The following is a 25629-nucleotide window of genomic DNA, read 5'->3' as shown; positions in this document are numbered from 1 at the left end:
TATTTAACGCTTCATTCCCAATCAAAATATTTTTATTAAAACACCTAAAGAACCGGAAATTATCTGGTTATCTTCCTGTTCCCTTCCCATATATTATTCTGAACTTGTTGCAACAGAAGCACATTTAATTTGATTCCATCCTAGCAGAGAAAGAGGGGAACAGGAGTGAAGTGGGTTTTTCTCTCCAAACACTGCATGAAGAAACAATTTCCCAGGGTGTCCCAGTGATGCAATTCTCTAGCTTCTACAACTGACTAGGAAGTACTCTGACAAACAACAAGAAAGCACTCATCCCTCTCAGTAGGACACACATTGTAAAGAAGTTTTTGTAGCTTATGGTTCTAATTGTCTCTACTTAAAAGACAGTTCTTCCAACAGAAGAAACTCTAGATAGTTTCTAAGAGGGATTATAGTTGGAGTAAGAGAATATGTTAGAAAAACAAAAACAAGTGTAAATCCAATAGCTAATGGGTAAAATAGATGTAGTGGAATTACTAAAGAGAACATACTACTTATTAGCTTGTGAGTTTAAGAAAAAGTTTTAACCACATTCATAGACTTAATACGCAGTGGAACAAAATGCTGCAAAGACTCCCTTTTCAAAAGGGCTGTATGTACAGGAAATTCCATCATTCCTACATATGTAAAATGCAGACCAAATTTTGGTAGTGTAATGAAAATGGGAATATTTAATTCCCAGAGCACTCAAATACCCATGACAACAGAATTAATAGTAGAATTTCTTGGGGGGAAAAAAAACTTTTCAGTTCCTTAACCAATATGTACATAGCAAAATGTATGCTTACCAAGACTGAGATCCAAAACCATACCAAGCCAACTGAAAGATCTGAAAGCCAAGACCAAGGAGAACCGTGTTTTTGTTCCCTATAGATCTCATCAAGATACTGAGAAACAGAGTCTGCAAGAGAAATTAGTTTAACCAAAAAAAGTTTTTAGAAGTCAGACTTGCTAAAGTAATTTCTCCCATGCAAAGTAATTCAGAAGACTTTTCAAATTATGAGGAATTCACACCATTTGTCCTCTTTCTCCTCCTATATTAAGCCCAAAATACAAGTAAGTCATTTCAACATTTAATGTACAGATATTCTTAACATTTAAATTGTTACTACTTTGGGAAATCCAGAAGCATATATATTGCCCTCTCTATGTATATTAGATGACAGTGGCTATTTCCAATGCAGGCAGACTTTCATTTTCACCTCTACAAGCCTACTGTATTACAGAATAGAGCATTCCACAAAATAAAAGCTGTTACCAAGCAAAAACAGTGCAGGCTGCACATTACTTGTATTTATCAGTATCTACAAATACTAGAGAAAAAAAGACTGTTAGCTCAAAAGAAAATAAACTCCTTAGGTCAGCTAAGGAATTATTTTGCCAATTTACATTTAAACTTACAAGTAAATCCTGACCTTTTTTCACCTTCATCACATACACTGAAACTTGGCCAATTCCTAGGCACCATAAATTACATTTTGTACTGACTCTTTACACCACTGATACAACCTTTTCATTTGCACATGGAAGCTAATCCTAACCAAAGATCAGTATTTCCATTTGTTAGAAGTATTACTGCTGAGGGAGAAGGAGATCTGAACTCAGATACAACACGACACTCGGGCAAGATGCAGACACTTCCTAGTAAAGCAAAGTCCAGATGGACAACCTGACTCATGTAATGGAACACACATTTTTCTTTAACAGGAGAAACTCAGTAATGTCTCAGTAAAAACACAGAGAAAAGGAACCACAACTGCAGAGCAGAATACACTTCCCCTCTTGCCTTGTCTCTTCCGGATTATATTGAGTCTGGCTGAGATGGAATTAATTTTCCTACAGCAGCTCTCACTGGTCTGTGGGTAGTTGGAAAGGTGTTGTTAACACACCAGTGCTTTGGCTACTGCTGAGCACTGGCAGAGCATCAGCGCTGTCTCTGAACATTCCCCCAGAGTAAATTGGGAATGGGTTAAGATCCTGGGAGGGGACAAAACTTGGCCAGCTGACCCAAACTGACCAAAGGAGTAACACATCCCATATGGTATCAGCTCAGATTTAAAAGCTGAGGAAAGGAGGAGGAATGTTATTTACGTTTGCCTTCCAGAGCAACTGCAACACATGTGGAATTCCTGCTTCCTGGGAAGTGGCTCAGCACTGCTAGCTCATGTGAAGTAGAAAATAAATCTATTTTTTTTTCCCCTGTTTGTGCATGCCTAAACTTTTGCTTTTGCTTTAATAAACCGCCTTATCTCCACCTAAGAGTTGTTTTTTACCTTAATTTTTCTCCCCGTCTGGCTGGGGAGTGCTGGAGCAGTTTGGTGGGCACTTGGCATCTAGCCAATGACAACTGCTCACCCTAGCTTTCTTGTTTCTCATTTCTAGTTTGAATGCTACATAGAAAAAAATACAATAATTCTACCTTCATGTGTTCAGTTCTTTCTGGAGATATCCAAAATCATAAATCAGTACTTATGAAGCAAAGATTATTTCAATAAACAAAGATTATTTCAGTAAGCTGTATTCTTCAAAAAGCTCAAAAATCAAAATATTTTCCTCATTTTAACACTGAAAATTATAAACCAGAAGGGAACCCAACTTAAGAGATTTTTAGCAAAAATACTGGTCAGCATAAAGTATGACTGGCATATGTGAGTGCACACAATAGTCTCAGAATAAACCACAGGATAAAGATTTAAAAATTATTTGAATTGCTAATGAAGGCCACATCTGACACCAGTAAAACTGGTGAACATTGATCAATGTGTTGTTTACATCAAAACAGTAAGACCTTCATTCTGCTGAGAATGGCAGCAAGGGTACAACATGCTCTATATGCCATTCCTCCTCTTGTTATCAGAACAGAAGACAAACTGTATCCATGAAGATACCAAAAATCACATCATAAAAACTCTGATTTACAAAAGACATAAAGGATTTGTTGACAAATCAGCTCACTGTTTCCATTTAAGAAGATTCCAAGGCCTCACAGCTCCTCAGCCTCCAAGCTGAGCCTGTCACCCTGGAAAGACTGCCTATATGCAAATTTGATAGCACAAGGCAACTGAATGGGTGCAAGCAGCATGACTTTTATTTAAAATAAGGCATTTCCCTTTGAGAATGTCTTGCATTTAGTTACAAATTTCCTGTATAATTTTAATGATTTTAACTCAGAATTCCAATGAATTTATGGATCCAAGTTTAGCAATTTTTATCATTCTGATGTCTAGACCCAGTATTTCTAAGGAAAGCTGATACAAAGCAAGAAATTTACATGGCCTGTATCATGAATACAACATTTAGTGAATGCAAGTTTTAAAAAGTTTTTAGATAAGCTTAAATGAAGCACTAAGAAACAAAGCTTACCTGAGCTATTATGGACAGAATGCCCACCGCAGCTATAAATGCTGCAATGCTAGCAGATCCAAAGCCTATAATCTGTAGAGAAGCAAAAATTGTGTGAAACAAAGGCCAAACACAATCCAGAGCAATTAGTAGCAATGAATATCTTCTCAATGAAAACACTCATTCCTCTAGATTTATACAAGATCCATTGAGGAAGTGTCTACTTTCAAGAATAATGCTTGACTCTTTGCCAAGAAAAGTATACAGGAAAACAAAACTGCCTTAAAATAAGGAGACAGAAGAATTCATGGACCTGGAAACTGAAGCTCTCTATCCCTCCTCCAAACACAAGAGGTCTTTGAAAGGCAAGATCCCACCTCAAGACAGACTCAGAAACTGCTGTACTGAATGAGAACAAAGGCATGCTTAAGGTAAACACATGCTTAAGACACTACAGGCTTTATGCATCAGGAGTCAAGTGTTACTCAGTTCTTGGCTTAGCAAAGCACCCTGGCTTTAATTTTAAAGCTTTACTTTGTCAAAAAGCAGGTCTCTAAGGAAAGTATATAACAAGAAAGGGGTCATAGGGAATACTAATTTAAACATCCTTAGTAAGATGTGAAGACACCAACATTTACCTGCCTCAAGTACAGAAAGAAACTAGAATACTGGCCAGCTTCAGGCAGATAGGAGAGCAACACTGTAACGCAGATCGGGAGAACTGTAGGATCTTTTCTAACCTTCTTCAGAGACTGTAAAACAAAAGAACAAGGCAGGTACTGAAACATTTGTACAAAGTCTAATGAAAGCATACGGAAAGAGAAAAATAGATTCCCTTTTCTTGTGTATGCATACACATCAAAACAATTACACACGAATACTGTTAAGTTGAACCTTAAGTCACAATCTCTTTATATACAGTTTGGGGAACCCAATTCTTCAATAAAGTTTCCATTAAGATTTTTGAAGCTACTGTTCAGTGCCAAGTCAAAACTACTCCCCAAAACCAGCATTATATAAGTATAATACCTAATGGACCTAATACCTTCTAATGAACCTCCATAGTAATAATTTGTTTTGAAAGATACTAGCAAATAATATACAAGTCTTCCACTTGTTCATCAATTATATTAATTATTTTAAGGAACAAATAAATTGGAAATAAATTCTGTAACTGCAGTTTTTCAAGCATATCATTCATCTCTCAATATTCACAACCACTTCCCAGCAGGACAGATCCCGTGAAGAAAAATCACTTCTTCCTTTCCTAAGATACCAAGGTGTAACAAAAACATAAAATAACTGAGTATATGGGAGTGAGTGAACAAGTTACTATACAGGCTGCACAGTATGTTTTAGCCCTTCTTATATATGCATATAAAAAAAACCGGGCTTTATAGATCCATCCTCTACTAGAAAGAAATCACATATAACCAAACGTGGATATAAGGGTGGGGAGAGAGACTGCCAAAAGCACAGTCATAAAGTATGTAAAACCTTAAAATCTTGACTTCTGAGGCGTAAGAAATCAGCATTTCTGTTTGCAATAAAATGGAGTACCTAAGTTAGAAAATTAAAGTATTGTCCCTTTGGATATCACACCAAACATTATTTTCAAATTTAGAATTATTTATTCCACAAAGTTTGGTTTGATTTTGTTTTTCAAATGTAGTTAGATCTTTACGGGCAAGAGCAGAAAGTGGAGACTATGTTATAGCGAATAGTCAAGCTACCAGGAAGGCTGACGACTTCTCAAGCTTACAAACTGCAACTAATAATTATTATTTATTAATCACCAAATTATTAAATTACTTATTAAAGTACATCTTACTGCAAAAGGATCTGCCTGTGCCCATGATATAGAAGATCCCCATGAAGCAGGTCTTATTTTTTCTGGCAGAGATTCTGGTACAGCTAGCAGGATGAAGCAGATGTCCACAGCAGCCACCAACGTGGCCACCAGTACAACCAGACTATCCCCATAGTTGGCAGACACGTATGCTCCAATGGCAGGACTGATTACCAAACTTGCTGCAAAGGTGGCAGATACCTATGCACAACAACAGTTTACAAAGTCAGCAAAGTGGTTAATCTCCCATTACAGAAAAAGCAAGTAACTTGCTCACCACCACCACCCCTCCCTAGAAGTGTGAGTTAAAAAACACACCAGTAAAAATTCAACTAAAAAACCCAAACCAAACAAAAAAGTAAATAAACCACGTACCATTTACAACAGTAAGTATAGGTCTTAAATACAGTTTATACAGCCTTCTCAACAGCACACCACACTAAACAGGATTTGCACTCCCAAGATCAGGTTTAGCTCAAAGGAAAATGGCTCTTACGTTCAAATAGACTAAAACCTTGATTTTGTTTTCTAATTATGAATTTGAAGTGATTTGATGGCAAAAGTTGTCAGTAAATTTAAATGCCTGCCTAAAACAAGTTTAAACGCTACGGAAGTCTATCAGTAGACCTCTAAAACTTAAAGTAATATAGGTATTAGGAAAGCAAACTAGGCAGGAGTTATGTTACCACTGAAAGGACTAGCTTGTACTAACTAAATTATTTTCCTCATCTTTTGATCATTAAGAAAGGTCTTATCTAAGTAATTAAATATGTGGTTTCATCCTTCCTTACCATTCTGACATTAGACAATGCCCTTCTATACCAAAAAGAAGCTGTATGAACTAGATGTGCAAATTTCAGGTGATGGAAAACTATTGCTAGATTAAATCACTTGCATTGTCTTTAACATTTAATGTTCTGTTTGCAAAACTTAAGACATTCTTTCTTACACATGCCCTCTATGCAAGTTGTCAAATATTAATTCTGTTCCCCATGAATGCACAGTACTCCATGCCTGAACTGTAACACAGTGTCTTGAGCCATGGTACATTCCTTTATCAAACTCTCTACAGTAATCTGGAAACAATCTGTACAACAAAACCCAAGTTCAATATGAAGGTCTAAATCTGACCTTTTTCCCCAAATTGAGCATATCTTACCAGTCCGTAGGCTGTAGTTCTTTCATGTTCTTGTGTTACATCAGCTACATAGGCAAATATTACAGAAAAGGTAACAGAAAAGATTCCAGATACTGCAATCATAGCGAAGTACCACCTAATAATTTAAAAGCAAAATTAGAAAGTTTGAACTAAGATCTCTTGCTTTTTATCCTACTAATAAGCAAGTTTGTGTTTAAGCCTAGAACGAGGGCTCCTTGAGAACTAACACAGAACTCTACTGGAGATGAATGAATGACTGTACCATCTCATTTAAATACTGGAAAACAGCATTTAAATTCTTTTATATTCTTCTGTTTACTATACATCAATCTAAAAGAAGAAGTGGTCCCTTGAGGACATAGTTTATTTTTCATAACTTGAACTAGAGAGTGTAAATATCTATAGGTACTATCTTAGAAATCATTTCATCAGCCAGTTAAGGAATAAACTATCATATATATAATATATGGAACCTGAACTCTGAATGTATTCAGAGTATATACAAAATTCTTTTGTAATTCTTCCAAGTTCCACAATTAATGTAAATGCAATTGAAGTCTTAACTAAGCAGTACTGACTTGGTTTTAAAGTCCTAATCAAAGAAGTAAAGTATATCACTTGCAACAATTATACTTTTCTCTAGCAAATAAAGACTAAGGTTCATTTAGCTTTAAAAACATGTTTATTACTGTCAGTCATTAAGGGAAAAAATTATCAGCTGATCTTAAAACAGAGTTAGACAGGATTATCAAATCCTTACAATAACTGCTTTACTTGTATGAATACAGTTCACATTCCATTATTTCCAATTTTAGAATACAGAATTTGAATACATCTTGAACAGAAAAGCTACTGAATAATACAATCATGATTTGAAAGGAAAGCTGCTTTCTTCTTGTCTTACTGTCTCTCATTTCCCCAAACATCTCCTCTCTCCTGACAAGCTTGCAGTTTGTACCACTTACCATGGGCTTATTCGCATTAGTGGAATTGGGACACAGGTGAAGAAAACTGTAAGAAGAAGAAAATATTTTCTTCCCCAAGCATCTGAGAGAGCACCTATTAGTGGAGCACTGAGAAATGACAAAAAACCCTGTGACAGAAGAAAAACAATTAGTATGTCTGCATCAACATTTCCAAAGTAAAGCTCACTTTAAAACAATATAATAATAAAATTGAAAATTGATTTGAAACTAAATACAGAATCTGTAGATAACTGAAAATTTACACTATTTGTTCTATAGTGTAGTTTTCCATGATTCTGATGTTTTATGTTTCAAATCTATTAAACCTGAGTGAATTAAAAAAAAAAATAAAAGATACAGCATACATTTTTTCAAGGTCCATTTGATTCAATATAGAAATAACATAGACTGCTAAATCTTTAAAATCTCCAAAATACAGTCTAGTTCCACAAAAAACATTATCTTAGCCTCTATCAAAAGACTCTGTGCTAGATTTCAAACCCAAGTTACCCTCTAATTTGCACTGTCGTAGAAGAGAACTCTGTGTAACATAACTGCTCTCTGAAACAAATATAATAGCTTAAATTAAATTAAACACTTACTGCTTTATACTACATATTCATCCTGAACAGTACATCTGGGAAGAGCAAGAACTAAGAAAATCATTTGAGCAAGCCCAGCAACTTGAGATGATGGGACACTAGAATGAGATTCCTGTGGCAAAGGTCACATGTACAGTAAAAACTGGCTAAGGATCAAATACTAGATTTTCCAGAATTTCATGAATCCATTTTATTACACAGGAGAATTAAAATAAGTATTTCACAGGTTTGTTAACAGTTCCTCCTAATTATTACATTCTTCATTTATCAATCCAATTGTGCCATAAGTCCAAACATTAGTAAATGCATGGTTCTGTAAGCACCTTAATACCTGGGAAGCCTACTCTGGCTAACTTCAGCTTAGCTCTCTTATTCAAGTATAGTCACAAGTTTAATATGCATACAGACTGCTGTACTAAGTAAGTGTTCTGCCAAATCCTGATTTTCAACATTTTCAGTAAGTAGACTGAGAGCAAAAGCTGCGAAGCCAGACTACCAGATCCTCAGAAAGTCAGATGTCTTACTCAGTTGAAATTAAGTGTTTCTGTTCCTTAGAATCAGATTTCAGTACCACATGAACTAACATATTTTGCTGTCAAAAACACTTCAAATGTTTCACAAACAAAATTTTAAAGAAAAAAGACATGGAAGTACAAGCTCTCTCTAGTCTTTGGTCCCCAGTTTATTAGACCTGTTAGATAAACCCAAATAATCATTACATTACTGCACTTTCTACAGACATGCTCTGTAAAAAATCTATGGAGAACCCTCTATTTACTACTTTAAATGCACAGTTACATTGCAGTGTGAGAGAAAAACTTAAAACAGGAAGAGGAGCATGAGCTTTGTTTTTCTGTGAGAACAATGAGAAGATAACTTCCTCTTTCAGTCTGAGACAAAACAATATCTCAAGTGCACTGTGTTCTGCCAGCCCTGCCAGCCCACCATGCAAGACAGCAGGTTGATCCTAAAGACCCTATGTTCTTACAGCTGAAAGCAATGCCTTAGATTTGTTACGCAGCATAAAAAACCATTTCTAAGTGCTGTAAATATCTTAGTCATAAGTTTCAGCAAGGGCTTTGCAACCTCTCAGCACAACAGTTATCAAAGAAAAGACTTTACATTAGTTATCATATAAAACTCTTTCAAGCTTTTTTGTGGCCACAGATCCAACATAATCACTGTGTGAATGCAGTGGTCTAAGTGAGCTATAAATTGCCCTGAATATCTTGAATATCACAGAATGTTCAAGAGCTGATTAAAAAAAACAGGACCAGGAAATAAAACAAACCTGATGAAAATTAGCTCTTATACCACATTTTAAGACAAAATCACAGTGATTAAATGCTTCATTTTCTATCTCAATGGTATCATCATGATTGCATTAATTTCCCTCTGATATAAATCATTCAACATTAGGAAGCAGACAATAAAAACCTAGCTGTACTCTCAGAACGATCCCTATCAAAATTACAAATAGCTACAAGTGGTACCTATTCAAATGAGAGGAATTTAAATTTCTGAGAAACATTCCACTTGTCTCAAGATGCTGCCACTTCCACAGGAAAACTTGAATTCAGCCTAAGAAACAACCACTACAGTGAAAAAATGGTTTAAGAATTAACTACATGCTCAGTGTTTTGTATGTTCTTATGGAAAATGTAGTTGAGACAAGTCAAAATATGACAACACACAGAATATTTAGGTCAGAGGTTCAAAAAACATCTTACCTTAACACCTTGAATAAGACCATTCATTAAAAATGTATGATGGGGAAATGTTTCATGTAAGACCTGACCAGGAGGAGAAAAAAACACTATTTTAATAATGAGAGACAGGAGAGAGTTGATTCCAAGTTTAAATTTGATTTGTAAAACAGGATAGCTCTATGAGAACTTGTTACAAAAAAAAAAGGATCCTATCCCAAAATAAAAACTAAACAAAAAAAGAAAAAAAGAACATGAAAAAAAAAACCCAAATCAAACCAAAGAAAAGGAAAAAAAACAAAACCACCCTGGAACAACCAGAATAAAAGTAGCATCTACTTCTTTTTTCTCATTGCAAGAAAATGTAAACAAGATTTAATATCTGTTATCAGCGTAAATTCCTGTTGGCAAAGACTGTAATGCAGAGATAGTTGGTTTGGGACATTGCTCAAAAAGATCAGTGTAAGCAAAAACCATGCAGTACAAATTACTAAATTTTTATGTAGTTAAGTTCGTAAAAGGTTGACTCAAACACTGCCAATATTTAAGACTGAAAATGAGATTCAGCAAACTTACATTGACAAGGAAAAAACAGTGTTTTCACAACTGAACACATAGCAGCTATTAAATAGCTGAATAGTTAGAAACACTTCCAATTAGTAAGTAGATGCTTGCAAATACCAGCAAGAGTTCTGAGTGTTTAAATACAGCTACAAATTCATGTAAGGTGCTTTACTACCAGTCCTAATTCAAGGGCAAGAATGTTAATCTATGCTAAACAGATTTACCATAAATATGCTAGAGTTAAGGGGCCTCACAGGTGGTACCATGTTGACTAAAAAAACTTACTGCGATGTTCAAAGCACAAATGCACAAAAATTCACATTAAAACAAATCTCACATTTATTTGCTCCTGATATTTATAGATAAGTGCCACCAATTACAAAAATTACTTATATGTGTACTGAGAAAGTGCCACTGAAAAGTATCAGCATTATTTTTTATAGGAAGACTGAGATTCTCAAATCATAGGTTTAATCAAAGTGGTGGTTCTCTTACTAATTACTGGTCAGATAATTCTCCTTATTTACATCACTTTTTCCCTTCTGGAATCATGTTTTGATGAGGTATTTAAAACAATTTTTCACCTGATAGAACACTGATCTTATGAATTGAGGAAAAAGAAGATCAGAATTCAAATTACAGATCTAAAAGTAGATATCTTTTAAGTTAAAGAAGAACAAAACAAACATAAAACAGGAAACTCAGAGAGTCAAATCTAATTACCTGTGAGCTGTTTTCTAGTATTTTTTCCTGAGAGGCAACCACTGATGCTGATATTAAGTTCAAGTTTTTTTATATTAATTTGTAACTTTATAGACAAAAGAAATGCAAGTTGACAAACTGGTAGAGGGAACATCTTTACTCAGGTTCTAACAATAGATACATTATATATATATATATATATATATATATATATATATATATATATATGTATAAGAGAAAACATTAAGTAATTAATATTGCTTATGGTAATTTACTAACACTGGTTACAAGTTGCTGACAGATGTCAAAAGAACTGAAAAAGCCATTTAAAAATTAAAAATTTAAATAATCTCAGCTATCAAAAATACAAACAATTTATTTTCATAGTATGCAACATTTTAATTAGACTGAAGTGGACAATGACCTACAGAATCATGAAAAAAGCCCACAAAAAATGAGTAACCATGAACTTTGATAAACAAGCCAGACATGTCAATTTCTGGCCTTCCTTCCTGACTAACCTGATTGAGCAGAAGTAGGCAGCTGGCAGTTCAAAGCTGAATCCTGTTCATAAGATATCTCTACATGACATCAGTACTGCTGCCTCATAAGCATGCCAATGTAAGCTATCACAGGTACATCACAAGACAGGTGCAAAGTATCAAACTTACTTGAAATTATATAAACCACACAGCAGCCATTCAGTGTTCACAGAGCTGATTACAAATAAAGATGATCACCCTCAACTATGGACCTATTTCAAATGGAGCAGTATACTGGGCAACTACTAAAGAATCCACCTAATACATAGTTTTATTAAAATTGGTGGGGGTTTACAGATCTGTAAGAATTGATTTGCACATTTATCCTTTTGATGAGAAGTGTCAAACTTGGGCAAGTTGAAATTGCACACTTTGGTTAAGAAAAAAAAGCAAAGATAAAGAAAATATAGGAAAGACCACCCAGTAAGCTTCCCTGTATTTTGACACTGGCAAGACAGGATAACAGGACAGTCATTTTGTGAGACAGCTGCTTTATGGAAATGCATTAACTGTTTATATAAACTTTTTTATTACTAAGTTATGTTAAGAAGTTCAGCAACTCTCTTTAGAAAAGTTAGGCAAACACATTCCAAGAGTTATGTACATTATCTTACTTGGAGTTTGGAGAAGGAAAAAAATTAACTCTTTCAATCACACAAAACTTTGCTTGCCATGTATTCAAAGTGTGTTTTCAAGTATTAGGCAATTAAAACCTGGACTTGTAGACCTCCTGCAATTGCTCACAGGCAGAGCCCACTAAAATGAACGAGATCCATGCCTTCAAATGAAATGCTTCATATTCTATTACCAAACACTCAGATTATCTGTTCATCTGGAAAATAACCAGAACATATTAAATACTTACGAAACCCATTTCCTATATGAATGACTTTGCACTTTAAGTTACATGCTGACAAAACAGTCAGCCCATGGGAGTATACTGTTAATGAAGGGTTGAATAGTTTACTCAATTGTTACTATGGGAAGATTAACTAAACTATGAAGTCTTGAAAAAGTCAGAATTTCCAAAGATAATTTAATCAACAGAGTAAACTGGTGTTAAAAGGCATATAAGAGTTAAAGAGCAGTACAGCAGAATTAATTTCCTGTTCTTTATCTTCTAGTCTTTCAGCAGTCCAGATCTCAGCTGCTTAGACTTCTTGAATTGAGGAAACGAGATATGCATTAATGTAAAGCAAATTACATCCCAAATCCTTAGAAATTAGCAAATTAACACTTGTAAATACCAAGAACACAGCTGATGAGTGATACTTACCGTTAACATTGGAGTTGTCAAGAGCCCCCAGGCAAAGAATTCCAAAAATATGACCACCACTGCATGGTATACACTCGGCCGACCAATACCTTGTTGCTAAGAAAGAAAAACAAATGCAGTGGTTATACGCATCCAGCTCATTACATGTGCAAATATCTCTTACAAATATGTTTTGAGCATAACCACTTTTCAGCATGACCTACTAACTAAGCCCATGGGAACAACAATAAGCCAAACAAGGGAGGAGAAATTGTTCTGTATTACAAAACAATTAAAAATCCCTTGGGAACTTCAAGTTTGTTCCCTTGAACACCTGTGGACTGAAAAGAATTATTGGCCGTACTCCTGTACTGCTTTCAGCTCCAACATGCCTTTAGGCTTCCTCCCACTCCTGCATTATTTGCAACCCTTCCATGACAAGGTGACTAATGGTATACCTCTCCCTGCTTCCTCTATAAGTGACAAGATACATCCACTTCATTAAGATCACAGCACTGCTTCAACAAAATCATGACAATGTACATAATCAGAAGAGGAATAACTTTTATATATGAAAATGCCATAATATGAGCAAATAAGAAGTTGATTTTGTCAAGGAGGGGAAGGGGGAAGGAAGAGAAAGAGGGGAGAGAAAGGCAAAGAGGGGAGAGAAAGAGAGGAGAGAAAGAGAAGAGAAAGACAAAGAGAGGAGAGAAAGAGAAAGAGGAGAGAAAGAGAAAGAGAAAGAGAGGAGAGAAAGAGGAGAGAAAGAGAAAGAGGAAAGAGAAAGAGAGGAGAGAAAGAGAAAGAGAGGAGAGAAAGAGAAAGAGAGGAGAGAAAGAGAAAGAGAGGAGAGAAAGAGAAAGAGAAAGAGAGGAGAGAAAGAGAAAGAGAGGAGAGAAAGAGAAAGAGAGGAGAGAAAGAGAGGAGAGAGAGAAAGAGAGGAGAGAGAGAAAGAGAGGAGAGAGAGAAAGAGAGGAGAGAGAGAAAGAGGAGAGAAAGAGAAAGAGGAAAGAGAAAGAGAGGAGAGAAAGAGAAAGAGAAAAGAGAAAGAGAGGAGAGAAAAAGAAAGAGAAAGAGAGGAGAGAAAGAGAAAGAGAGGAGAGAGAAAGAGAGGAGAGAGAAAGAGAGGAGAGAGAAAGAGAGGAGAGAGAAAGAGAGGAGAGAGAAAGAGAGGAGAGAGAAAGAGAGGAGAGAAAGAGAGGAGAGAAAGAGAGGAGAGAAAGAGAAAGAGAAGAGAGAAAGAGAAAGAGAAGAGAGAAAGAGAAAGAGAAAGAGAGGAGAGAAAGAGAAAGAGAAAGAGAGGAGAGAAAGAGAAAGAGAGAGGAGAGAAAGAGAAAGAGAGAGGAGAGAAAGAGAAAGAGAGAGGAGAGAAAGAGAGGAGAAGAGAGAAGAGAAAAGAAAGAGAAGAGGCTCCAGAGAGACCTCTGTGGCCTCTCATTGCTTGAAGGGGTCTTTTGAATAAGAGTGACTCAAAAAAGGAACAGTGACTTTTTACTTGGGCAGAATATGATAGAAGGGGGGATGGTTTTAAATGAAAAAATGAGAAATTTAGATTAGGTATTAGGAAGAAATTCTTCACTCAACAAATAGTAAGGCACTGCATCAAGTTGTGGACATTTCATACTTGGAAGTGTTAAAGACTAGATGGATGGGGCTCTGAGCAACTTATCTAGTGGGTAGAATCTTCTCCTCTGGTGGAGGGGTTTGAATTAGATGATCTTTGAAGTTCCTTCCAAGCAAAAGCATTCTGTGATGTTTTCATTTCTGACTACACCTTGGCATAGTAACTGTTTTACATAGGTTTTGTGTTCCAAAATGACTCTTTGATTTTCTCCTAGCAACTGTCCTGCAGAAGACTGTTTTTCAGTGTTTCCAGCCAATCCAAGATCATTTCACTCCAACAGATGAGTGCAATTTAATAATGCAGAATTCAGTCAAAGGGACACTATCTAGTGATAAATATCAACCTGACTCATTTCAGCAAGCGGACACCAGAACGAGCATGAAACTCAGGACCTCCTAATGAACACAAAAAAAGTCAAGACAACCTATGAAGAAGGTAGAGTACAGACACCTTCGGTGTTTCTCCCCTGCTCAAAAACTCAAAAACTTTTGCCCAAATTGGTAGAAATCACCAATGTTTTGAAAATGCTTGCAGTACAAGATTCATTTAACCTATCTATAATAAAAACTGTGAAGAAATTCCTATTGTTTGAACAGTAAATCTGTATGAATTTTTAGATCAGTTTATCAAAACCTGCAGCAGCAGTGTATTCTATCTAGTAAAATTTTATTTTCTACATTGCAGCTTGCTTCCAAGCATGAAGATTTGAAGAAAACAATTCTCTTTCTCCTGGGAAACAATATAATATCACAGATTAAAGATTAGCTCTGGAAGGCTAATAACTTTCAAGCATTATTAACATGCAATTTTTAATTTCTAAATAGCAAAGATTCCAAAGACTATGGGAGTTTAAAAAAAGTCCTCCTCATTTAAGATGACTGTAAGTATTCCTATATAAGGTGATAGGATAACAATTTTATGAATACTTTTTTGCCAAGATGTCTGACAGTCACACTAGCACTTAACACTAAATACACTGAACTCTGAAGACTCCTTCCACAGCAGTTTCTTCTGAAAAAAGCAAATTTTGCAGTAGAGTAGGAAAGGGACAGACCTTCTTCTGACTCTACTTTACTTCCCTCACAACTTTATATCACTAAGTATGTTGTTGCTTCATATATCCTGGGTCTGCATTTAGCAAACAATTCTAATGCCATGAAAAATGAAGTTTTGGAGTGTTTGGAGTTTTTTAATAGTATTTTTAATACACATAAATTTGATCTGAGATTTATATGGTTTAACAGAAAGATGATGTACACACACAAAGACGACAATGACGATTAAAACAGTCAGCAAATCATTTCTGGCAGTATCATGCAGCTTACAGTTAGCTGCACTGACCTATTCAAAAAACAGAAAACACCACAGCCTTTTGGATTCAAGCCATGACCTGGAAAACTAAAATTCAGATCTTGAAAGGAACATGTACCTGTTAAAAATAAGACAAGCATTCTACATCAAATATACTAGCACTACCAGTCTATGATCCACATTGACTGTAGTTGATTATTTTCTTTCAGTTTTCTTTACTGTGTTCCAATCCCTAGATTAATTAAAAATCTCGTGCTAAGGGCTGTATTGGGAAAACTAAGATCATGAAACCAGGAAAGTTTACTGACATTATCAAATGAACTGATGAAGACAGTTACTTCTGAATGTTCATCTTTACTGTAGTTCCCAAAAATTCTATCACAGAAACTTTCAATTTTTAATCAAGCATCATCTTCTTTTTTAAGAAACCAAAATAGTTTATGATTGATCATGTACATAGCCTGGTCCACAGATTAAAAAAAAAAAAAAAACAACTAAAATTCTTTATTTGGTTCAAAATCAAAGTGTTTTCTAAAAATACTTCACGTGTGCCTTTTCCAGAAAGCTGTATCAGAACTATTGGGCAAGGTTCATTTCTGCATTGAGAAAATACTCTGCGACAAAACTCCAAGCAATTTACACAAAGAACTTTGAATATGCAAAAAATGGTTGTAAACCTTGAAACACAAGGACATTAAGGCATTTGGAATAAGAAATATTGGAATAACCTGCTGAATTCCTTATGATTAAAAAATTTTTCAAAGTATTTCAGAAATAGTACAGATATGGTCAACATACAAGTTGCTTGCCTCATGCACTGCCCTCAAAATTTGAAGTGTTTTAAGTGCCCTCAGGAAAGCCTTAAAATTGTTAAGGGCTTATTTGCTACTCACATGGATTACCTTAATGTCATAGAATTGTGTGTGGGCTGAGAAACTATGTATGAACATTTTAACAACCTTCAAATGCAGCTGTTTGTCAAGGTTTTATACTTGCACAATCACTAATGAGCAAAACATTACTTAATCTCAAATACTTAACAATACAAATTTAAGGCCATCATTGTAAAATCTGAAGTCTTAAAAGTTCCAACAAAACATCTGTTATTTCTCCAGTTTTGCACTTTTGCTCCTTCAATGCCTCCTTTCACTGCTCAATTCTAAAAAATCTTTTTTTTTCTTCTCCTTTCTTGGAATCAGAATAAATCCTAAAGTTAATTTGAAGGAAACTGGGATAACTGCTGGGAGGCAGTACAATTTTTTTTTTCAAAGTGAAACAGCTGTTGAACATTAATAAATCCATGAAAGGATGTCAAAATGATAAATCCAGCTGGTAATAATTTCTCATAGAAAAGGAGGATGGAAACAATTGTTACTAGTATTAGTAACAATACCTCATCTAAGACATTCTGAAGAACAGCTAATACAATTCACCCTAAAATACTCTGCAGCAAAATGCAATCTCATAGCCAGTCCAGATTTGCAGAGCAAACCAAGAACAGGCAGTATTTATTATTCATACAGTTTTTAGATAATATTTATCTGTTAATTCAAATCCGTAATGTAATAAAAATTGTTTGAATGCCTGCAAAAGCACCGTAACATCAATTTCAAGAATGTCTAGCTGTTTATTTCTCTAAAGAAATATGTTTTTTTGAGAATAAAATCACTTCTTACTGTTAAATCCTTAAGTCCTCCTGAGCATATTTTCATTTTTTTCTATTCTGATGAGAGCCACACATTCCACTAGGTGAATTAAATGAAATATTCAATTGGATAAATACAGCAGGCTTTCTTTCCTCCCATAAGGGTGAAGCAGCAGAGCTGGACATGAAGGGTTTGTTTCAATATCAACCTGGAAAAGACTTGGGGAACCTGCTCAGGCCACACAGCTGATCCTGTCCTGAAGAGGAAGGTATCTCCCTGAAGTACCTTTGCAGTCATAGAATCCTATTATCTTTCAGGCAGATAAGAACCAAACTCAAACTGAACTTCTGAATTGACAAACCACAGGAACTTGCTTTTTTCCCCCTACACCATATCCTGGGAAATTCCTTCCTACCAGGCACCAAGGTCTCTCAGAAGAGTCTGCTAGTTGCTTGTTCTGCTTGCAGTACAGACATACCTTTGCAAAGAGCACCCACTGTCCAACAATATGTAAAACAACATTCAAATGAGTTAGTATACGTTTAATTACTTTTTTTGTAAGTGCCTTTTCCCCTACATTTCCCCTACAAAAATTAACTAACTCATTCAAATACTCATTTTTTATACTACAACCTGCAATGCAGTTCCCTATGTCAACTCTGGTATTTTCAAGGAAAAAAAAAACTGAAATAACAGAATCAGTAAAACACTCCAAGAAACATGCTTTCATGTATGAATCATTCAGAGCTTGAATTTCATGACAAATTTAAAATTCATTCCCTTTACACAGTTTTCTTCATTACTATTTCAATAGTTTCTCCCAAAGTACAACCATTTCAAATGCAAACTTTTCCTGGTATGTCTCACTACAAGACTATTCAATCATTTTGCCTCATTCTGGCACAAGTATTATGCCCCCAGTCCATCTCACTTCATGATGGATTCTCTTTCTTCCACACATATTACCCAGGTATTTTTTCTGGGGATATTGTATGTTTGTCTCTTTCTAGTGACTATTTTCTTTAATTTTCAAATAGAAGCATTTTGGATCCATCTTAATTCCAACTGTTCACCACAAATACTCTGTTTGCTGGAGCAGGCAAAAATTCAGTGCAAAAATACATAGAACACAAATGAAAGTGCTTTCCAATCCAGTACAGCATTTTAGGTATGCTTTGTGAGCTGCAAAATAAATCATAGTTAATTCAGATTATACATTCTCCAAACTTGTATTTCAGTTGCAAAACAAACACCTTCAACAGATCTGTGTCTGGACTGGAAGATCATGACACACTTTCTCAACAGAAAGCTAGGCAAAATAATATTGCACAGGTCTGGAGTATCAGAACAACAATTAATTCAAAATGAAAAGCTTGTGAAGATTTTGCAAAGAGAAATTGTGCCTTAAAAAGCTCCTGGAGTTCTCAAAAGCACATATATAGATAAGGCAAATCACATCAATAAGCCTTCTGAAAATTCAGTAAACATACCCAAAGATGCTCATTAAAAGCTCTTAAGTAAACTTTTCACAGGAATTGAAAAGGAAAGCAAACAAACATGCAAACAAACCCTCACAAACACAGAGAAAACAAACAAACAAACAAAAACCCAAATCACAAAATATCCCAAAACATACCAAAAAAAAAGAAATTGAAAAAAAATAAGCCCACTGCAATCTGTTCATACAGCACAGCAGCATTACCAGATGACTCCTAATGGTCTGTCCTAGCACCTATGTTGTTCAACACATTCAGAAGTAAGCTGTAAAAAAGGATGAAAGTGAAGTGACAAAGTTCATTGATAACAAAATGCAGCTCACTTTGGAAGAGTTATAGGGCAATGGTAAAGAACAACAAAAGTTTGTGGAGTACATATAACAAATGAAATGGCAGACTGAAATTAATGCATATTAATTTAAGCAATGCAAACAAGAAGAAACAATTTTAATTCCACAGATAGGATGATTACAACATAGGAATGTGATCCTGGAAAAAAGAGTTCAATTAAAGAAATTAGTCTAGCATTCAGCAGTGGCTTACTAACACATATTCAAAAGAACTTTCTCTGTTAGGAAATAGATTATCACTATACTATTGCATTATCATGTGATGTGCCTGCCTAGCTAATCCTCTTCTTCTGAAGTTCTGACCATTTTTATTAGCTCTATGTAAAGATTCTCCTCTTATCTCATGACTGTTTTGTTCAGGAGCTTTAAGCAATATTCATTCTTGAATAATCTATTTTACAGAAGCACAAGAGACCCACAGAAAGAAAAAGAACACTACCAAAGCTATGGAGGAGTGCTGAAGCAGCTACCTCCAAACTGCAATTAACATATTTGCAGAATGATACAAATGGGTTTCATTGAACTGGGAGTGAGATGAAGGGTGTTAAAAAAATTTGCCACTACCTCCTTATAACTAACATACAAGAAAATAACTGCAACTTTACACAATCTATTCTTAAGCTCTAAAATTGCCATACTGTATTTCCTGCTGGGAACACACTCCTGTTTTAGTTTAGACTGGGTAAGTTTAGAAGCAAGAATCTTCTAAGGCACATAAAGCATGAAGACCATTTCTGGTTCAGTCTTCATGGCTGAGGCCACTGAGGCAGGAAGACCACCCAAGTAAACAATTGCCATACATCTTGCCACATTCTGAAAGCTCCATTCTAGACAGTATCTCATTGCTTATATAAAATACTTCGTACAGAAATAACATATAACCAGTATATTACACTACAGCAAGTTGGAAGTCAATTTATCTGCTTAAGTTTTCTTTGTAAAACTTAGAAATATGCACAACAATGAGAAATTCCTCTAAAAAGCCCTGGCTGCTTAGTTAATGCACATGCTTCTCCACACTCCAGATGGTTAGTCAAACTCCTTGTCCAGCAGGCTAGGTTTGGATCTTCATAACCAATTACATAAGTATGACTTAATAATTTAAGTTTTTACTGATCTAGCCAACAGTGCTTCTCTTGGAATGCAACATCATCCACACTGATAGAACCCAAAGCATCAGTAACAGTAGACTTGTAACAGCAGAAGTGCCCTCTCAGCAAAAATATAAAACAGAGTGATTTGCTTTTAAATAGAACAGCTAAACATTCCTAGTAACAATTCATGATGTCAATCTAACAAGATGGCAAGATTTAGAATGACACTAAAAGTCTTGAGAATGTTCATCTCTAATTATTCAGATTTAACAGTAAAAATAACCTGTGTGGGAGAAAACAGTGCTCCACAAAGGACTTAACATCCAAACTGACAAATTAACTATGTTTTTAACCACCAGCAATACAATTTAAATTCTATAAGCAAGAAATTTAAGAAACAAGCTCACTGAATTCAGACCTGTTTCAGTAAAGTCTCGTAACATTAAATCATGCTGCCTTAGTTTTACTGTGCTGTATTTTTTATGGAGTATAATAAAGAAAAATGCTAACATTAAGGGCAAGAACATGTAATTCTTTGGGTACACACCAGTTGTGCTTCACTGTGTAAACCAATATAAAATTTAAATAATAAAGGCTGTCAAGCTTCCGAGATACACAGTTCAGAATTTTTATATTATCTTTTCAAAATATATAAAGGTCTTGGGCTTCATAATAGCTGAGGCATTCTGCAGTGTCCAAGAACATGAAACTAACATCTGATTAATTCTCAAAGAAGTACATACGTGTAACTTTCTTTTCATACCCTATTTAGGACTTCTCCTACAAAAGCACTTTATTTTAAGAAGTATGACACTCTTTTGCTGAAAAGTTTCCTTAGTGTGACATTTTACTGACAATAGGTTGCACAGAAATGAAGTGCGTAGCGCCATTATTCTGAATGCCATGCTAAGCTTTATACTACCAGCATTCCCAATTCAGATGTAACAATATTGCACAAGAGCTAACAAAATGTCCCATGGCATAATTTACTTCAATTTCTGAGGCTCACTGAAATCACAGCAATACAGCCAAGAAAAATTATTTCATTCCATTGGAATTTAGTTAAACATATTATTGTTCTTATTAATTTTGAGGCAGTAACTCAATTCATATGAAGTCATTTGTTCAGCATTTGTATTTCAGCTCTTTGATTCAGTGAAGCCAATGCATTCAGCATTCTCACCTAAGCTGGAGGGATAAAAGAAAGCCTTGCACAACCTGACAGACTTGGTCATACTCTTCCACTTTGTCTTACTGATGTGAAGAATGAGTAAAAATTAAAAAGGAAAAGACATTCTTCAGAGACCAAAGAAGCAGCTCACAAAAATTTCATTTCTGCATTTATTTCTTCAGCAGCAGTCCAAGCAGCAAGCTTCCTCTTCCAAATGCCAGGGATGCACTCCCACCAAAATCAAACAGATCTCTGCAACTACACCTAAACCACAATCTAGCCCCTCATATTTTATTGTGAATAAGCTCTTTCAATGAAGTCTAGGCAGAGAGTCTTGTAGCAATATGACAACCATGTGAGAATCACAGGGAGTTGCAGGAAGTGCAATTACAAAACAGACTGTTCAGTCAGGAACATGATATAACAGCACTACTGAGATAAGGCTAGAGCCCCATGCAGTCTGTCTTCTACAAGTTGCTTTAGAGGATCACAAAGTCCTCCAAAGGCACAACTAAGAGGAAAGGACAAAAAATACACTCAAAAAAACAAATCTCAGATCATTTTACAAAATTAAAAATTTATGTCATTTTGAAGCTAAATTTTCAAACTTATAGAAGAGCATATATTAAGTACTGAAAAGCATTTTTTAACACTTAATCCAACTTTATCAGACATTCCATCCATTAATAAAAACATGGGCTAATGTTTTTGTCAGTTATGGATTTAATTACTTTTCAAAATCAAAGAAAGAAATAAGTTATTTGATTTCTTTTTAAATTTCCCTACCTGTATCTTTCATTTCCTAGCCTCTGTTCATGTATCAAAAAATTCAACTATTTTTCTTCTATATAGTGAGATCAATCGTCTGTTTCTTTCACCAATCTTCTGAGCTGATAAAACAGAAACATTTTCTTTCTTAACTAACACATTAACTTTTCAAAACTCTTTCAGAGATATTTTTGTAGTCTGACTTCAGATTGGGTTACTGCATTCCAAATACACTCGACGCTTTAACAGAGATACTGTACACAAATCTGAACAGCAATTCTACCATAGAGCAGACACCAGCTGCACTTTTTGAAGAGTCCAACCTGCTTTTTGAAGGGTATAGCCATTTCTAAAAGACAACTGAAAGACTCAAATACAGAAGTGATACACTATAAGAAGAGTGAAGCAGTCATTTTGGAATTAACTTACATAAAATAAATTATTTTACTAATGAATTCCACAGAACAACATTTTTCTATATTTTATCTGCATTAATCGTCTACTAAAAGTACCTTGAAATGTTCATCAAATACAAGTAAGGTAGAAAGAATTTATGTGCATCAAACAGATGGTTTCAAGACTTTTTTTTAATATTCTTCAGTTCTAGCCATGATATCACATTACTGCTACGCTGTTAATGTACTAAATATAACAGCTAAAAATACTTCTTCACCTTCACATAAAACAGCCCACCATCTTCTCTCTGATAGCAAGAGATACTTATCTGTGGGATGACAGGCAACAAACAAAGGAGATGGTGGCTCCCTGACCCAAACCTAGCACTGTTTTATAACTTCTGGCATATGCAAAGCTTTCAGCACACCCAAATTTGTGAGTAAACTAACACTAAATTATTCAGGTACACATCAACATAAACATACCTCAAGAGAAGTCACTAGCAGCTTGCAATTCAGACACACAAAAAAAATCACAATTGCAAGTTGTGATTTCAACTTGCTGAAAAATATTTGGCATGATAGAGGCACTGCCTTGTTTTGCACCTGCAAAAACTGTTAAAACCCCTTTAAAAACGGTTAGTGCCAGGATCACCTGTTTTATTCCTTTGCACCTTCCCCTGGGTTCTTCATCATGACCACTGGGTTAACTCCAAAAAAACAGGATGAGTTATATAGCCCCAACCAGTACCATCCTGCCAGAAACAAGTCACCTGCCATGTACTGCAGAAAGCTCAAGGGATGTGATCTCTGATCTGGCTTTAAGGCACCTTGTGAGCACACTGACATACTGACAGAAAGGCTTAAGCCTTTTTATTCAGAAAGCAATTTTAGGCACGGCTACCACATTTACAAACACAACTTTTACATGGATCACTCTCACTGCATTCCAGCTCCTTTCCTTGCAGATCTCAGTGCTTGGTGTGAAGAAACGAAACAGAAAGCAGAGCCACTTGTAAGAACTGCATAGGTAATCCCGTGGGTTAGGTTCAACACTGAGCACCTCCAAGAGCTCCAAAGGAAAACTTAAGTTTTACCTTCCTGGCACCTCGCATTCACATATTTTAAAAGAAAACTTATTTACAACCACCTGCTCACAGCTGCCATTACTGAGGTTACTCCGCCCAGGACCAGCCCGCGAGGAATGATCGGGGCTGCCAGGGACGGGCAGGGCGAGGCAGGGCAGGGCCGAGGCGAAGAACCCGCCGCACGCCGGAGAGGTGCCGCAGGAGGCGGGCAGCCGAGGGGGAGCCGCCCCGGGGGCCCGGCCCGCAGCGCCCGGCCGCGCTCGGGGCCGGCAGGGTCCGCGCACTCACCGCGCCGCGGCCGCCCGCCGCCAGGCCGCCCCTCTTCCCCAGCATGATCCAGCCGCCACACCTGGCGCCGCCGCCGCCCTCCCACGGCGGCTGCGGCGGCGGCGGCTCCGCGTCCTGCTCCTTCGCCGGCCCGCGCCGGGCTGGAGGCGGCTCCGGCTCCGGCTCGGGGCTCATGCCGCTGCCACCACGGCCCCGCCCGGAGCGGCCGGGCCGGCCGGCGGCTGCAGCGCCGCCTCCGCCGGGCCCGCCCGGCCGCCGGCCCCGCCCGCCCCCGGGGCGGGCTCGCTTCCCCCCGGGAGCCGCCGTCCCTGCGGTGGGAAGGGCTTCTGAGGGCGCCCAGTCCCGCCCACGGCCGAACACCGCCTCCTCACCCGGTGTCGGGTCCTCCCTTAAACCCCTCCAGCGCCCGTGACTCCATCCCTTCCCTGGGCCGCCCATCCCAATGTCCACCCACCCTTTCTGGGAAGAATTCTTCCTAATGTCCAACCTAAACCTCTCCCTGTGTCCTCTTAACCTGTCACCGGCTGCCTGGAAAAGAGGCTGTTATGTGTAGTAGATATTAATTTGCGCCATTTCTAATATGATATATGCGATACTGAATATTTGTTGGAGTGCACACGTTTGTATTAGGAGTCCCTCCCACCCTCGCAGGCGAAACCTGGTGTATGTTAGAACCCGATGTACACGTAAAAGGATGCGGCTCGGCCAGGGATGGGCCATGTCTGGAGAGATACATGGGCCCCAGGCACTGATCATCGCATGAACAACCTGAGATGGATATCATAAAAATCCTCGGGCAGATACATGTGAATGCAGTGTTCCCGTAAACTTCATCAAGGGATTCACCAACTCCTGACACTGAATTGTTCTTCTTCATCACCAAAAAAAGAAAATTTTATTAACATATGGAGTCTGAATGGAAGAAAACACTGATTGCTGAAATCTTGGCCTCAGGCAGAATTTTCCCTATAAAAACCGCTTGTGCCAGGATGGAGGTGTGTGGGTATAGGGGAAACCTCTGCTGAGGCTGACTCCTTGTTGCACACCCAGGGCTGACCCCAGGCTCAGCTCTGTTCTTTCCTTGTGGCTGGCTAGATAGAATTTGATTGCAAATAAATATTTTATTTTTTCATATTAATTTGGCTGGACAAATTTTCATTTATAACAAAGCCGACCCCCACCTGGCTACACCCTCCTTTCAGGTGGTTGTAGAGAGTGATCAGGTCACCCCTGAGCCTCCTTTTCTTCCAGGCTGAACACCCCCAGCTCATCCAGCCAGTAACAAGCTATTGTGAGCTAAATGGAAGCACAAAATTATTTATTCCTATTAGAATGGGAATTCTAATTCCTAAATTAATTATATCCTATTAGATAGGGATTAGTAAATCAATATATATTCTTTACACTTCCTTGCCTGCCCAAGCCAATTGTATGTAGAATTTCATGCTTGCTTTCCACTTTTTTTTTTTGTTCTAGTAGCCTATAAGTTCTTACAAAACGTTTCATTTTTTCAAAAATAGTCACCATGAAATATAGTCATATTTTTTCAAGACTTAACCATTTTTCTAATGACTTGAAAGGCAAGGGACTTCATACTGTACCGTTTTCAGTGTTGGGTTTTGTTGTTGGTTTGTTTTGCTTTTTTTTAATTAACAGGCTTCCAAGGAATGTGAACTTTTTGAATTCAAACA

At 36.8% G+C, this 25629-nt stretch overlaps 1 protein-coding gene across 1 annotated transcript in view; it reads right to left on the bottom strand.

Annotated features, from left to right (window-relative positions):
• Positions 1–24050, bottom strand: part of SLC71A2 (solute carrier family 71 member 2) — a 29295-nt gene extending 5245 nt beyond the window's left edge. The window contains exons 1-9 of the mRNA XM_021541483.3: positions 23939–24050; positions 12726–12821; positions 9666–9728; positions 7334–7461; positions 6369–6483; positions 5192–5410; positions 3999–4112; positions 3382–3453; positions 807–919 (exon numbers count right to left, since the gene is read on the bottom strand). Of these exons, the coding sequence (XP_021397158.2) occupies positions 807–919; positions 3382–3453; positions 3999–4112; positions 5192–5410; positions 6369–6483; positions 7334–7461; positions 9666–9728; positions 12726–12821; positions 23939–23983 (965 nt within the window). The 5' untranslated portion in view covers positions 23984–24050. The remainder of the gene's footprint in view (positions 1–806; positions 920–3381; positions 3454–3998; positions 4113–5191; positions 5411–6368; positions 6484–7333; positions 7462–9665; positions 9729–12725; positions 12822–23938) is intronic.
• Between the last annotated feature and the right edge of the window lie 1579 nt (positions 24051–25629).

Source organism: Lonchura striata, chromosome Z (genome assembly GCF_046129695.1).
Source record: "Lonchura striata isolate bLonStr1 chromosome Z, bLonStr1.mat, whole genome shotgun sequence".
NCBI lineage: Eukaryota > Metazoa > Chordata > Aves > Passeriformes > Estrildidae > Lonchura > Lonchura striata.
This window is presented reverse-complemented; position numbering and strand designations above follow the sequence as displayed.